The 14,516-nt window shown below is 42.5% G+C and overlaps 1 protein-coding gene across 2 annotated transcripts in view; it reads left to right on the plus strand.

The window, feature by feature from the left end:
- Nucleotides 1-247: 247 nt before the first annotated feature.
- Nucleotides 248-14,516, plus strand: part of ATF6 (activating transcription factor 6) — an 85,915-nt gene continuing 71,646 nt past the window's right edge. For both annotated transcript variants that reach the window (XM_072867505.1, XM_072867506.1), the window contains exons 1-9: nt 248-366; nt 451-527; nt 2,338-2,425; nt 2,761-2,855; nt 3,349-3,478; nt 3,721-3,927; nt 6,455-6,675; nt 12,519-12,704; nt 13,125-13,216. In XM_072867505.1, coding sequence (XP_072723606.1) covers nt 297-366; nt 451-527; nt 2,338-2,425; nt 2,761-2,855; nt 3,349-3,478; nt 3,721-3,927; nt 6,455-6,675; nt 12,519-12,704; nt 13,125-13,216 — 1,166 coding nt within the window. In that variant the 5' untranslated portion in view covers nt 248-296. The remainder of the gene's footprint in view (nt 367-450; nt 528-2,337; nt 2,426-2,760; nt 2,856-3,348; nt 3,479-3,720; nt 3,928-6,454; nt 6,676-12,518; nt 12,705-13,124; nt 13,217-14,516) is intronic.

Consider the following 14,516-nt stretch of genomic DNA (forward strand, 5'->3'; position numbering starts at 1 on the left):
TGCCTCCTTCCCCTTGGACGTTCCCAGTCGTGCTTCTGGCGACGGGCTTGTGTCAGCGGGGCCTGAATAAACGCCTGTGTCTAACGAGCCGGCTCTGTGTGCCTGCGTGCGGGTGGGGATGGCCCCCGTCTCAGGCCCTGGGCTCTGGGAGCGAAGCCCTGGCGCGGGCAGCGGCCGTGGGGGCCCACGCACGCCCCGAGAGGCCGCGCCCCACCGTCTGTCCGCCGGCGGCCGCCGTAGGCGGGGCGGGGCGCTGGGCGGAAGGAGACGTGGGTTTCGGGAGGAAGGCGGAAGCGATGGCGGCGGCGGAGGCCGGGTGGGAGCCCGCGGGGCTGCTGCCGGCCCCGGGGGGCGGCCTCGACTGGGGTGAGCGCGGGGGGCTGGGGGACGGGCGGTGGGGAGCTCCCCGCCGGGGCCGGGCCGGCGCTGAGGCCGCTGTCTCTCCCGCAGAGGCCGTGCTGGGCGAGGAGCTGAGCGAGCTGCTGGGCGCCGCGGAGCCGCGGCGGGGCCCGAGGGACGAGCCCGACGTGAGTACCGGGCGGGGACGGGGCGGCGGGAGGCCGCGCTCCCTCCCCGCCCCCGCCGCCGGCGGTGTGCCCCCACGGCCCGGCTCGGGGGCTGGAGGCGCCGGCGGGATCCCCCGGGAGCAGCGCTGTGGGTTTCATGGCGGTCGTGTGGCAGGAGACACTCGAGCTCCCGGGCTGGAGCGCCGGTGGCTTACAGGCTTTCACCTGTTCACCTCCGCGTTAGCTGTTGAGACGCGGAGTTGTCAATCTGTTAATAAACTGTCGGTGTCAAAGCTAGAGATTTAAAAGGCAAGGTTAAAAGGGAGAGTTTCAGGTAAAAGTTTGAGGTGGTGCGTCCAGGAAAAGCTGTGTTGTCACTGACGTGATGAAGGTAAACTTCCCCTGCAAGGCAGTGCTGACGGGAGAGTACGTTTCTGGGTTACATGAAAGGAGAAGTGTGGAGAAGCATGGGTGTGTTACATCTCTGCCTGCCAATGCTGTGCTTTATCACCTTGCCTATAAGATGGCTTCTTGTTTTCTTGTCTGTTTTTGGATTTTCTCCTAAACCCTTTGCTTGCAACCTTATGCATTAATCCACGTTTTTCACGGTCCGATCGTACGTACGGCTTTTTCTGTCCCAGGGCATTTGCCCCATGGATTCTCCACTCTCTGTTCTTTCCGCGCCTTCTCTCTGTTCACTGTGTCCTAACCCAGCTCCAGCAGAACTCCTGGGTTATCCAGCATAAACCTCGGGTACTAAGAGCATTCCTACAGGTGTTGTAGAGCCAGGTGCCAGAGAAAATTTGGGAACTGCCGCATTGTATGAGAGCAGGGTATCGCCCATCAGCATGTCAGCATTAGTTACCTGTGTGGAGGCTCTTATTGCACAGGTCAGGCTGTGGATTTTGGTCATTATTCCTATAAATATGCTTTGATGAGCTTTTTCTTCATCGTAGCCTGCAAATACTAATTTCCGTGCAGTCTGCAGACTTTCTGAGCCTCCCTTTACGAGGCAAGTTGAGACCGTAAGGAGAGGTACGTTTGCAGGATAGTTTTTGGCAAGAAAATCTTTGCTGTATATTTGTATAAAAGTTGGGTATGTAATTTTTTTCATGCAAGTGCTCATTAAAATGTTACATTTGAGTAGAGACCTGAGACTTACAGTTGCATCAGCAGAAAAAATGGAGCAAAAACTTGATCACTGTTTTAAAGGTAGTACAATAAAGAATATATACGAAGTGATTTTAGTCTCTTTTTTTTTTCTGTTGGAAAAGGAAACTGGTGTCCCTGGCTTTAGAAGATGATGATGTTGGTTTATTCAAGTATAGAGAGGCCTAATACATACTGTTCATCAGATCTTCAGCAAATCAGTTCTTGTGTATCTTTTCCTGCTGGTAAACTGACACTGATACTGCTTTTGTTTATAAAGTGCTTTGAAATCTGATGAGGGAAGGACATTGAGTAAATCTTTCAATTAAGACGAAGGGGAGAATTTCAACAAGTTGCTAAAACTTGTGTTTTATATAAGATGGTTCAGTGACTGGACTTAGAACTTTCACTTTACAAATTACTGATAACAGTACAGTAATTAGCGATGGTCTTAAACTGGCATGCTCCTTTCCTACAGCTCTAAGTTTTAAAAGAAGCCTTGTCTTGCGTATTCCAGTTGAGAATTGCCCCCTTAAGGGCTTTTATCTCTTCGTGCCTCAAGGTGACTGAAGTGATAGTTTTGGTTTGTTTTCCAAAGCTGTAATAATGGGAGCATAATGGCTGGTGGTTTCAATGTATATTGTCTTTTTGTATTGTTTCTTTTTCTGAACTGTCATTTCAGGAAAATGATCTCTATAACTTTCATTTTGATTTGGATTTGATGTCTTGGGACTCGGATCTTTGGAATATTACAGGCCATGCTTATGCAGGTAATTTACCTTTTGTATTTTGCAGATGTGGCTATTCCCCCTCACCCCACAATGGTGAGCTCTTGTAACTTTAGAATAGTGGTAACTGATGTGAAACTATTTGATGTCCTGCAGCATTTAGCTCTGTGATGAGAAGTCATGCTGTGTTTCTGTAGGATGGATGCAGCTGGCGAGGACTGCCCTACAAGCTAAGCTGTTTAGTATCTTTAATCTTGCTATGTTTTCTGCTGTGCCTTGCTTCAGGAATTAAATAGCTGGCGTAGGGCAGCGTGTTCCTTACTGATCTCCCGTTGTTAAATGCTTTACAGTAAAATTTCTTTATCTGCCTCTTGCAGATGCAAGCGTGAAGACAGAACCCTTATCACCAGCCACTTCAAATTGTTCGGTCCCTTCTCCATCGTCTGTGGACTCTCCGGTGCAGAATGTGCCTGTATGCAAAAACCTCCATGTAACACAGATAGCAGCAGTCATTCAGAACCAGCTGTGACAAACAAAAAGCCCAGTGATTTACTTGTCTGACCAACTTTATGGCATAAGAGGAAATAGCTTATTTCTCCAATCCTTGCAAAAACAACTTCTCTTCAGTGATGTTTTCCTTCCTCTTCTGCTGTGACCCATTCTAAAAAGAGCATGTTCAGTTGTGTTTCCTCAGTTGTGCATATTGGCCTGATTGCCAAACAAAATGCCTTCTAGAGTCTAACAGTTGCTGGCCTCTGCCCCCTTCACTCTGCTGATAAGGAGAGGTACTTCCTTGGTTTTCAGTGGTACTTAGTATTGACCAGAATAAAACTGCAGAACAAAACATTTCTCCTGTTTGCTGAAGCAGCAACACAGATGTGATGAAAGGTTGTTTTACTCTGAGCTGCTAGTAGACACTTTTACGTGTTTCTAAAGCATTAATCTCATGTACTTTCTGTCTGCAGGATGATGTGGACTTCAGCTGTAGCTCCCAGATGTCTCCCATCTCTCTCTACAGCAAGAGTTGCAGAAGCCCTGCATCCCCTGAAGGAGATGGAGGGAAGAAGCCTTCTGTCAGCATTGCTTCTCGGTCTGGTATGAAAGATTGAGTTACTTTGATTCCACAGATAGTATGCGTGTTATCTTGCATATGGATGTTTAACTAACAGACACTAGTATATCCTGTAATTTCTGACTTGGATTTGTGATTGGATATGTCTGTTTTTAACAAATATTATAGATGCGTAAAAAAAAACATTCCAAAAGCCATGTTATTACTGCTTGAATTCTTTATTTTATATCTTCTGGTCCAACTCTGACTCTTTTTCCTTTCCTAGCAAATAATTCTGCCAGGACCCTGAAGAGGTGTGGTCAGACAGCGTCCAGGCCTTCGATACAACCCAAACCCCTTTTGCCTGCTGTACCTGAGGCTCAAGCTAACATTGGCATCCCAGCTAAAACCATCATTATTCAGACTCTTCCCACACTTGTGCCACTGCCAAAGCATCAGCCAGTTGTTAACATCCAGCCAGCACCTCCTAAAGGTAGGTAAATTGTCATGACTGAGCCAGGGCTTGGAGGTAATCACTGTGTCCGTTTGGGATGGTCATTAAAATGAAGTTAGCTTTGGTGGGTGAAATGGGAGGGGTAGGAATTAAAAGAGGGGTCCTACACATTTTGCTGCAAAAGCTTTAGGCCGAGAAGATGACCTTATTTCTCTCTCATATAGTCCTATGAGAAAGAGCACTCAACCTGGACATTGTGTGGAATGGAAGACAGTATAGCAAAAGAGACTATGCTGAGCACTGAAAGTTGTGGGGATAAAACTGCTGATTTGGAAGGATCTCTAGGGACCCTTTGCTCTACTTGTGATGGCAAGTGGTGCATAAGGTGATTACAGAGCTATTTTGTCATAACCAAAAGAAGATCCAGCAGAATCAGTTAGGATGGCTTGAATGAAGCTTGAAAGCTTGGGAGGAGTGATAAAAGCTTTTTTTACCCACATGAAACTCTGCCACAGGATGGTGGGAACATGAGTTTATGGCCTTTTATCTCACTAAACAGCATTAAATAGGATGTTGTGAAATCTGCTAAGAGTTAAGAGAGCCATGTCAGAGGTTAGAATAGTTGCTTACAGCTACAAGCTGATGTTAACAAAAGGCAAATGATTTCCTGTCCACTGATAATTCTTTCTTCCTCCTGTTTCCCTGTAACAGATTTTTGAAGTACCTTGAACCTTAGTTTCTGAATCCCAAGCATTATTTTACTCTTCAGCTAAGGCAGTAGGGACATTACTTGCATTGCTGAAATTGTCAGATGCAGTTGCTCGTTTTCACCAGTTGATGGCTGCAGTCTCTTGCAGTTGACTGTACAGGCACTGAGGTGAGGAAGGAAAAGGAGACAAATACTTAGGGGCATGTATCTAGAAATTATTGCAATAGTGAAAAATTTGTCTTCATTACTAATTGCTCTTCCATCAGGAGCTAAGCCAAAGCTGGAGACGCTGACATTTGTTACAACATGTCTAAGATTTTTGGACTGCTTAAAACACAGGTCAGCATAGTCAGCATGACCTAATTCTTATTCCTTCTGATGTTCCAGCTGATAAAATACCATCTGGAAGAAGGAATGTTGGGGATATGGATTTTTTGGATATAAGTATAGTACTGTGAAGATCAGCTTCTCCTTTTCCCTGAAGAAAAGTCAGGAGAGTAGTTTCTGTGAGGCACTATAGAGGAAATACTCTTGGGAAAGTATTTTCATGCCATGTATTTACTTTAACTGAGGGTGTGTTTAAAAACTCTATAGTGCCACTTCCATAACAAAAACCATAAGGATCTTTTTCATTAATCAAAATCCCCTGCACATGACAAGTTGGAGCTACCAGTTTGAAATATGCTATTATCTTCAAAGGAGCATGAGGAATGATATTTTTACAGTCCCTTTCATGAAAGCTTAAAGAAGAAATCATGATCTTACACTGTCACATACTTTATGCATTAAAAAAATTGTTGAAATAATCTCAAATTCACCATTTGAGGTTCTTAAATAGGGTAGTACTAACTTATGATGTCTTCAAGATAATCTCTGCAAAAAAATGAGATCTAATCCTATACCTCATACATAAAAGATCTTGGTGCTAGGTAAATGACTTCATTTTTCACCTTCCAGAAGGTTGGGTAAATGCTGTAATACATTGTCGTGCACTTTGGTTGGAATGTTCAGCTGGAAAGTGCTGTTTCTGAAAGCTGGCAAGGTCATCCTGTTACAAAGGATTAAAGAGACATTCCTGTGTTTTCAGACAACAAAATATTACTCGAGCACTTGCTTGAGTTAAATGTAGTTGGACTGAAATTTCTTGGAAGTGACTGTTTTTAATTCCATTTCAAACTCTCTCAAAAGTACCTCATTTTTTCTGCTTGCTTTTCTTTAAGCTCTCTTCAGCTTGTGCATAAAATTTCTTACATAAGACATTTTTCAAAAAAATTGGTTTTGTCTTAGTGTGAATTGAGGCTTTAACTTATGTTTTGAAAGTGTAACTTGCATTGTTCTTTCTCGTTTATCTTCTTTCTCTGCTGTTTCTGAATTGGTTTGTATAGTATGAGTCACTTCTGTGTAGCAAATTTTCCACTGAATACAGCAGTAAAGTAGGGATGGACAAAAGGGAGAAGAAGGATTGAGGTAAGCTGGCTAAGTTCTTTGAAAAAGTTGCTCAAACTGCATCAAGTGTTAGCAGTACTGAAATGAGTAACGTTTCATTGACTTTTATTAACTTTGAAAAGCCATTGGGTTTTGGGAGAGAGCTTGATTTAATGGATCCCTTTTAATAATGTGTAGGTTTGGTTTGCAGGATGGATTAAGAGCCCTGCAAACTTTTGAGCTTTTTTTTTTTTTCATTCCTATCCTGTGGAATATACTGATGCTGAAGAATTGGAGTTGAGATAAATCGTGTGGGACAGGAGAGGAAGCAAGGCTTTCTACTTCCTATATCAGTATTCCCCTACAAACGAGTCACGTACAAATCCATTTCATATCATACGCTGAGCACTCCTGTTTGTTCTTGTGTTCTAGGTCAATCAGTGGTGCTCCCCCAGCCCACTGTGGTACAGCTCCAGGCTTCTGGGGTGCTTCCTGCCTCCCAGCCAGTCATTGCTGTCACTGGAGGGACCACACAGCTTCACAATCAGACAATGAATGCATTGCCTCCAGCTGCTGGAAATGGCTCAACAAGCGGCAAAATACCAGCAACTAAGCCCTTGCTTCAAAGCACCACACCAGTAATGGGGCTGGATGTAAGTTCTGACTGTGTGATGATAACTAATAACCAAAGCTTGGAAACAGTTTTCAGTTACCTGCCTGTGGGATATAATGGGAGAACCAGGTCACTTTAGAGTCTCAGGAAGACAGAGCTGTAGTTGGGCTTGTCTAATAGGATTTCTAACAGTAAACAGGGAATTCAACAGCTTGGCAAAGAATGGGGAGGAACAGCTTGATATCTGCTGGCCTGCCTGGAGTTGCAGGCCAGGTATGCAAGCATTGTGGCAGAAGGCAGTGCTGATATATTTTTTTCCTTCGCTTGTCTTCTCAAGCGAATGGCTGGAACTCTCTTACATACAGGAAGATTTGATATATCTGATTTTTGATTAGTGCTAAACCATTTTTCTAATCCATGTAATAAAAACACCCCTTTGGAAGTAGATGAATTGGAAATGTCAGCAGTAGGCCTGATTCTTTTTCCATCCCTTTATCTCCCCAGATTTTACTCATGATTTTTAGAAACTTCAGGTATTGAGTTTCATATGATCCTAATCTCTTCAGGCTCCCTTTTGATCATATACTGAATGAGTAGAAAAGGGGTAAGCTCTCAACAGTCGCTGCGCAAATAAATAAGTTTTTCCACAGTAGCTCACGGTAAGCAGTAGGTGTAAACAGCAATAGCCTTTACAGTGTGGGGTTTTTTTCCCTCTTCAGCTTTGACATCTTAACTAGCTAGCAAGCTGGGTGTTAACTTAATTTAGTTCCTAGTAGTTTGGAGCTGCTTTGGTTGCATTTTGTTGTCCAAAGGAAGGCATGATGGTGGAAAGTACCAAAGCTTCTTGTATGTGGCTTTTAAACTCTCAGGCTGTCATTCTCCAGTGTGGTATTCCAAGCGCAGTTGTCAGGAGCTGAGGGTCCTATCACATCTCTCAGTGTGAGGGAGAAAACACTGGTGTCCGTTCACATGAAATTTTGCAGTATAGTCACCTGCTTATTAGCAGTGCAGAACACTGTTTCTCAAAGGCATGTGTCTTCTGACTTCTTTGAAGGGATGTTGTTGTACAGTTTCCTAGTGTCTTGAGAATTGCTGCTCATGCTTGATGTTAAATTTGGCTCACTATTCCTGTTTGTGTGTGGGCTGCATTTTTAAATGAAAAAGTATTTGCTACAAATAATTCAGCAGCCAAACTGCAATGGAAACCTAATCTTGAATTTGCAAGAAGCTAACAAAGTTCTGTCAGTAGACAGACCGGTTAAGAGCGCTGCATTTTTAAACGATAATTGCCTGCCATGCAAAGCTGAATTGAAAAGACCTGTCAGCAGTCATTAGATTTGTGACTTCCTGTAATCAGGACTAGCATGGCACCTTTCCATTGTCTGAATATAAGGTTTAATTGACAAAACCCCCTTATTCTTATCACACTTCGTATATGCATCTGTGACAGTCAGAAGTCAAATGTGTAGCTGGGATAATGAATAACTGTTTGTTTTGAACAATGGTTGTGTGGGTATTGCCACCTGAAGCTGTTTTAGGGAGGCAGTTTTAAGACTTAGTATCAGCCTAAATGCCGCACATCTTACCTGTGTTTATTGAAACATGAAAATACAGTTGCAACTGCTCTTTGGCACATACTGTGAAATAGCACTTTGACAAAGAACAAATGTTTCAGGATGCAGCTGGCACCAGCAGGGTTAAAACAACTTGCGAGTACCATAGACGCCATATGTGGTGCTCAGAGCTGCACAGATGTAGCTGTCATTTGAGCTCTGTAACACATGTTTTTGTTTGCTAATCTAAGCAGATGTTGCAGAATAAAAAGAAACACTGCAGGACTTTCTTTTGGGTTTAGGAAGGATAAACTGTTAGCTTAACACTCAGCCCTTTCAGTGGATTAGACAGAGATTGGCTGATAGCAAGCTGTAGTGAGGCCCTACATTGTGCTTGTCCTGATGGCACAGGAAACCAGTGAAGAACTTTCCACTAGGAAATTGGACAAGAAACACTGCCTAAGCAAGCCACTCTTCCGGTTGAAGGAAGGAGGCTCTTAAGTAAAAAAGCAGATTGCCTTTCCTGTTGCAATTAAATGATATGAGGACATAAACAGTAGGTGTGTGAGGGAATCCAGTTTAGTTGTGTCCTTATAGGGCCTTTCTCTCATGTTTACACTCTGTAGTGAGAAAGGATTTAATTCTGCCTCCCAGCTCTGTTGATAAAAATATTGAAAATTTAGAAGAAATTAGACTAATTTCTAATTACTTCAACAAAATTACTTCAACAAAATTACTTCAACAAAATTACTTCAACAAAATTACTTCAACAAAATTACTTCAACAAAATTACTTCAACAAAATTACTTCAACAAAATTACTTCAACAAAATTACTTCAACAAAAGTGTGGATTTCTATTAAAGACTCCTGTTTTCCGTTCTGTACATCGGGTAATTTTCATATGAAGTAAACTCATTAGTCAAGTTGTGTTCTGTTGAGTTAGAGACAAGAAAACCCAGATCTTTCATAAGAACAGAGAAAACACTTGCATAGGTTTTGTATTCCTGCATTTAAGATGCATCTTCGAAGACAGCAGCTTTCATAAACTGGGGTAAGAAGCCAGCCAATGTAAAGTTTAAATGCTTTGTACTTTCAGCTCTTTGTTAACTTTCCCAATGTGTGTACCAGAAACTGTGGAGTGTGAGAGACGTTCTTACCGCCTTGTGCTAGAAATACAGCTTGCATTGGAACAGAGGTTAAATTTTGCTCAGAACTGGGTTTTCTTTGGAAGACTAAATTGAGGTAGCAGTGTTTATTTGTAAAGTGCATGCCTCTGAAGATAAGAGGACAAATATGAATCTAGTTAGTACTGTTTGAAGCAAGGTTTTGCAATGAACATTTCACTTCATATTTACATCTTTTTTTGTGTGGGTGGTGGTGGTGGTGTAGTTTTTAAAGCTAGGAAGCAGAAGTTGCATCACTGATTAATGTTTGATTTTAATGCCGATGTTTTCCCTTTATGGTCTGTGTTTCCTGAGAACCAGAAGTTACTATCTTGAGTGGTAAATTAATAACAATACAACCTACAAAGAGGGAGGCTGCAAAAGAAGTTAGCAGAGGTGTTTGCTATGTTTAATCTTTCTTCAGCACTGGTGCAAAGTAATGTTGCTCAAGCAGTCTGACATTATAAATTAGTTCCTCTCTTTCTTCTGATTATCAAAATGCTCAAGCAAGGGGCATGCTTATCTTGATGCTAAGCCAGCTATGTAATGCTTAGTGCCATACTGCTTCCAGGTGTAAGCATTGTTACACTGTTTCACACACACAACTTCTGTTTTCTGCATCAGGTTTAGGTAGGATCAGGTGTGCAGTTGTGGCTTATTCCCCAAGAAAAGCCAGGCAAGTGCTAGAGGGTTGGCCAAGGACATTAAACTGTTTTAGGTATTGTCAATTAAAAAAAAATAACTCAAGGACATGAATAATTTGGTTTCATTTAAGCAAGCTTAAGAAATGAGTTGAAGTGAAACTGGTGTGGCATAGACTGAAATGCAGTTACTGCACAGAGTACCTTGAAGTGGACTGGGGAGAACTGCTGTTCCTGACAGCATTTGGAGAACACTGAGTAAAGGAGGGCAGTCTAGATAAATACCATCTGAACTGTAGTTGGTAGTGTCTGAAACAGTGATAGATGTACCTTCGGATGTACTCTTAGTGTACAAACACTGCAGTGGTACTTTAGCATTGTGTTTTCTCCAGGGAAGCAGGTAGATTTGCCAGAGGTTCCAGACACTTAGTCAAAAGCTATCCAGCAGTGAATAATCCTGAGCAGGTCTGCAAACAAGAATGGATGTAAACAATTCGGTCTTCTCTGTTTGACTTCATGATGCAAAACCTAATTTTTAAAAAGAGGAATGTAACTACTTCTTTGGAATATTGCACAACTCAAGCCAAAGCTGCTGCATGAACTAATTCCTTATTATTTCGTCTCTGGGCAGTTGAAGTGATCCTGGCCCCAAATTGGTGTGTTCTATACACTGCAGTCCTTGGCTAGCCTGAATCTCTTTTTTTTCCAAAGTTTTTATATGTCTCCAGAAGTTTTCTTATGTTAAGTATTGTAGTACTTAAAAAAATTCAAGACAAAGCTTAGTGTTAATGAAAATATGTTAAAATCTTTTCCTTCTCCATTCTCTGCTAAAGAGAGAAACTGGAGTAAGTACAAACAGCTTCACTTTCACAGACTTCTGTTGGTGGCAGCAGACTAGACATATAATAAATGATCTTCACAGAAAGCAATTAGATCAACATGGAGACAGCCCAAAATGTTAATGCACTGTAACGTGTTTTCCTAGTCTTTGTCACCAGACTGCAGTATCATGAAGAAGAATGACTTCTTCAAACAGCCTGTAGCCAATTTTTCTTGCAGACACCAAAGCCCTAGAGCAACATATTGTCTGTGTGCGGGTATATACAGGGAGAGAGTTGGAAAGCTATGGTTAAGGTTCTTTAAGCAGCCAGGCCTTAACCGGAGCACACTGTCTGAGTTTGTTAATATTACTATTCTGTGATTTGTTTATTTTTTCCTAGACTGATACTTCTGGAATAGTTCTTGTCTTTTTTCTTTAGCTTTCATGCTCAAATAGATACAGATTACTCCAGTGCATGAGTTGGTAGCTACTGGAGGATATTCAGCTCTGTGTGAGAAACAGCATTCAGTTCTCTTTCAGTGTAAATATCATTAAGGCACATCCTGCTGTAGCTTAATAATGTGATGGAAGTCTTCCGTTTTTAATAAAAACAGAGTTGCTGTTGCTCATCTGTGAGGGAAAGGAAATCAACAGAGTAGTGTTTAAATTTAGGATTTCCAGTAGTTTTGTACAGCTCTGCAATGTCTATCATCATTATCCTTGTCAGCAGCAAGATGCTTTCAGTCTAGGTCGTCCCACTTCGTGCAAACCACAAAATGAGTAAGTGGTAAAAGATGATAAAGTGTTCCTGCTTGGGGAAAAAAAAATCAGTCATCAAGACTGTTGGAGGATAGGGCGGGGTTACTTTGAACTGTCCCAGTCTGGTCTTGCAGACTGGATGCCTGCTAGTGGTTGGAGTGAATTATGTGCCCTCCTGGAGTATATTTGCTGGTTTAGCTTCATCCAGAAGGAATACAGTTTGTGTGCTCTATCAAAGACTGTTCTGTGATGTTAAACAAAGCATATTAAGTGGGATAATCAGGAAATGTGCATCAAAGCCCTGCTCCTGATCTGAATTAAAATGCTAGTATAGATGCACCCAGAGACTGCATTTAAACTGCCATGTAAGTGCTTGATACACATAGAATGTGCAATCTGAGGTCAGCAACAGTATTCAAAATCTCAAGAACTATATAGCAGAGCTGGAAAAGTTACAGAAACAGGTGTAATCAGTGTGGAAATGGCTTCCATACAGGGGACACTAAAAAACCGTAGGACTTTCCAGTTAAGAAGAGAGATGACTGATTGTAGCCTATAAAATGGTGTATGGTGAAGTGAAGGTGAAAGACATTCTTGCTACCTTGCAGACCTGTAGATATGTATTTTCTGTCTTTGTGATTTGATTGATCAAATCAAACTGCTGCTCAAGTATACATTTTGTGTCCCCTACACACAGAAGGTTGAGAATGCAGGAGAAAACAGAGACAACGCAGGACCTGTTTTTTCATTATCCATGATCTATAACTCTTGGAGGTGTACCATGATTCCTGGTTGCCTCAGTGCTGAACATTTGAGCTCATTTGAAGCAGAGTGTGGGAAGCTATCTATACAGACTTCTGACAAAGTAGAGGAGCAGAAATTATGCATGAAAGAAAGGCACTTTTAAGTTGTGGATCATTAACAGGCCTCCATGTTGTCTGTCCAGGTCAATGTCTTGAGAAGGCAGCAGCGCATGATCAAAAACCGTGAGTCAGCGTTTCAGTCACGGAAGAAAAAAAAAGAATACATGTTGGGACTGGAGGCGAGGCTGGAGGCAGCCTTATTGGAGAACGAGAAACTCAAGAAAGAAAACAGCACGCTGAAGAGGCAGCTGGATGAAGTGGTATTAGAGGTAGGAGATTGTTGTGAAGATCTGGGTTTATGTAAAGACAGTTGCTCAGGTGGAAGACACTTGAACAGAATCATGGAAATGTTGACTGGAAGACATTTGGGAGTTTCTAGCCCAATCTCCCACTTGGAGCAGGACTTTCACCAACTCTAGGTCAGGACAGCTGTTGCATTATCTAGTTGACTTTTACTTCCTTGTTTATGGTGCTTCTGAAGATTTCATTGAGAAGAAAGATAGACTGGATGGAGGCTGAATATAATGTACAAACAAGTACATTTAAGTAGTCCTGGGGTGTATTCATACGTAATTAGGCAAGCATAAATCTAAAAAGCAAGCATAATTTGGTTTATTAAGGTCCCAACATACCTTTGCATGTCTGTGCCCCCTTTTTATTGCATGTCTTCTCTGTTTTTTCCTGTCTAGAACCAGAAGCTCAAAGTATCATCTCCCAAGAGAAGGACCCTGTGTGTGATGGTGATACTGGCTTTCATAATGTTGAATTATGGTCCACTGAGGTAAGCTGCCTAGGAATTCCTCTTTGCATAGCAAGTTTGCTGTCCTGCGATTTTTGTTTGAATCTTTAATACAGGTTGTGTTGTGTTTTTAAAGCCTTGAGCTTGAAACCTGACTTCTGTCCTTTACTCTCCTCCTGCATAGGGGAAGGAGAAACCTGTATAATGGTTCCTCTTTTGGAATCCTTCTGGCAACAAGAGATGGATCTTGTACTTTTAATTTCTCTTGGATTGGCATTTTGTTAATCAGTGCAGCGTACAGCAGTTTGTCTACTTCATTTATACCTGAAGAGATTGAAAAGCCATGTTTAGAATCCTTTTAGGAAAAAAAGTCACAGACTTTGAGAGCTCATCTGCTTGTTTATACCTGTGCTAATCTCAATAGCTATGAGTTTAAGCTGCTTCTAGTACCCAGTGCAGGAAATTCCACTGTTTGTTCCAGTGCTTTGCAGTCCTGACCATTAGATGTGTCTAGCCGCAATCTTCCTCATTACAGTGTAAGCCCTGTATTACTTGTCTTCTAGATCTGGTGAAGAGGTTGTTCCCTCTCCTTAATAAGTTGAAGTGGTAATCAAAAACCTCTCTTGTTCGAACTGTATCAGTGGGGCATAGGAACCAGAGAGCAGGAAGGAAATGCTGCATTACTTCCCAGACACTTTATGAAAAGAAATCTGTGGAAGAGAGGAGACTAAAAAGGGATACTTCCTGCACATATCTGTCTATTTAACCTGGCTTTGGAACATAGAGTCATAGAATGCTTTGGATTGAAAGGGACCTTTACAGGTCATCTAGTCCAAACCCCTTGCAATGAGCAGGGACATCTTCAACTAGATAAGGTTGCTCAGAGCCCCATCCAGCCTGACCTTGAATGCTTCCAGGGATGGGGCCTCCACTACCTCTCTGCGCAACCTGTTCCAGTGCCTCACCACCCTCATTGTAAAAAGTTTCTTTCTTAAATCCAGTCTAAATCTGCCCTCTCTTAGTTTAAAACCATTGCTCCTTGTCCTGTCACAACAGGCCTTGCTAAAAAGTCTGTCCCCGTCTTTCCTATAGGCCCCCTTTAAGTACTGGAAGGCTGCTGTAAGGTCTCCCTGGAGCCTTCTCTTCTCCAGGCTGAACAACCCCAACTCTCTCAGCCTGTCCTTGTAGGAGAGGTGCTCCAGCCCTCGGATAATTTTTGTGGCCCTCCTCTGGACTTGCTCCAACAGCTCCATGTCCTTCTTGTGCTGAGGGCTCCAGAGCTGGATGCAGTACTCCAGGTGGGGTCAAGGGCAGAATCACCTCGCTCGACCTGCTGGCCACG

Source organism: Ciconia boyciana, chromosome 7, assembly GCF_034638445.1.
Source record: "Ciconia boyciana chromosome 7, ASM3463844v1, whole genome shotgun sequence".
Taxonomy (NCBI): domain Eukaryota; kingdom Metazoa; phylum Chordata; class Aves; order Ciconiiformes; family Ciconiidae; genus Ciconia; species Ciconia boyciana.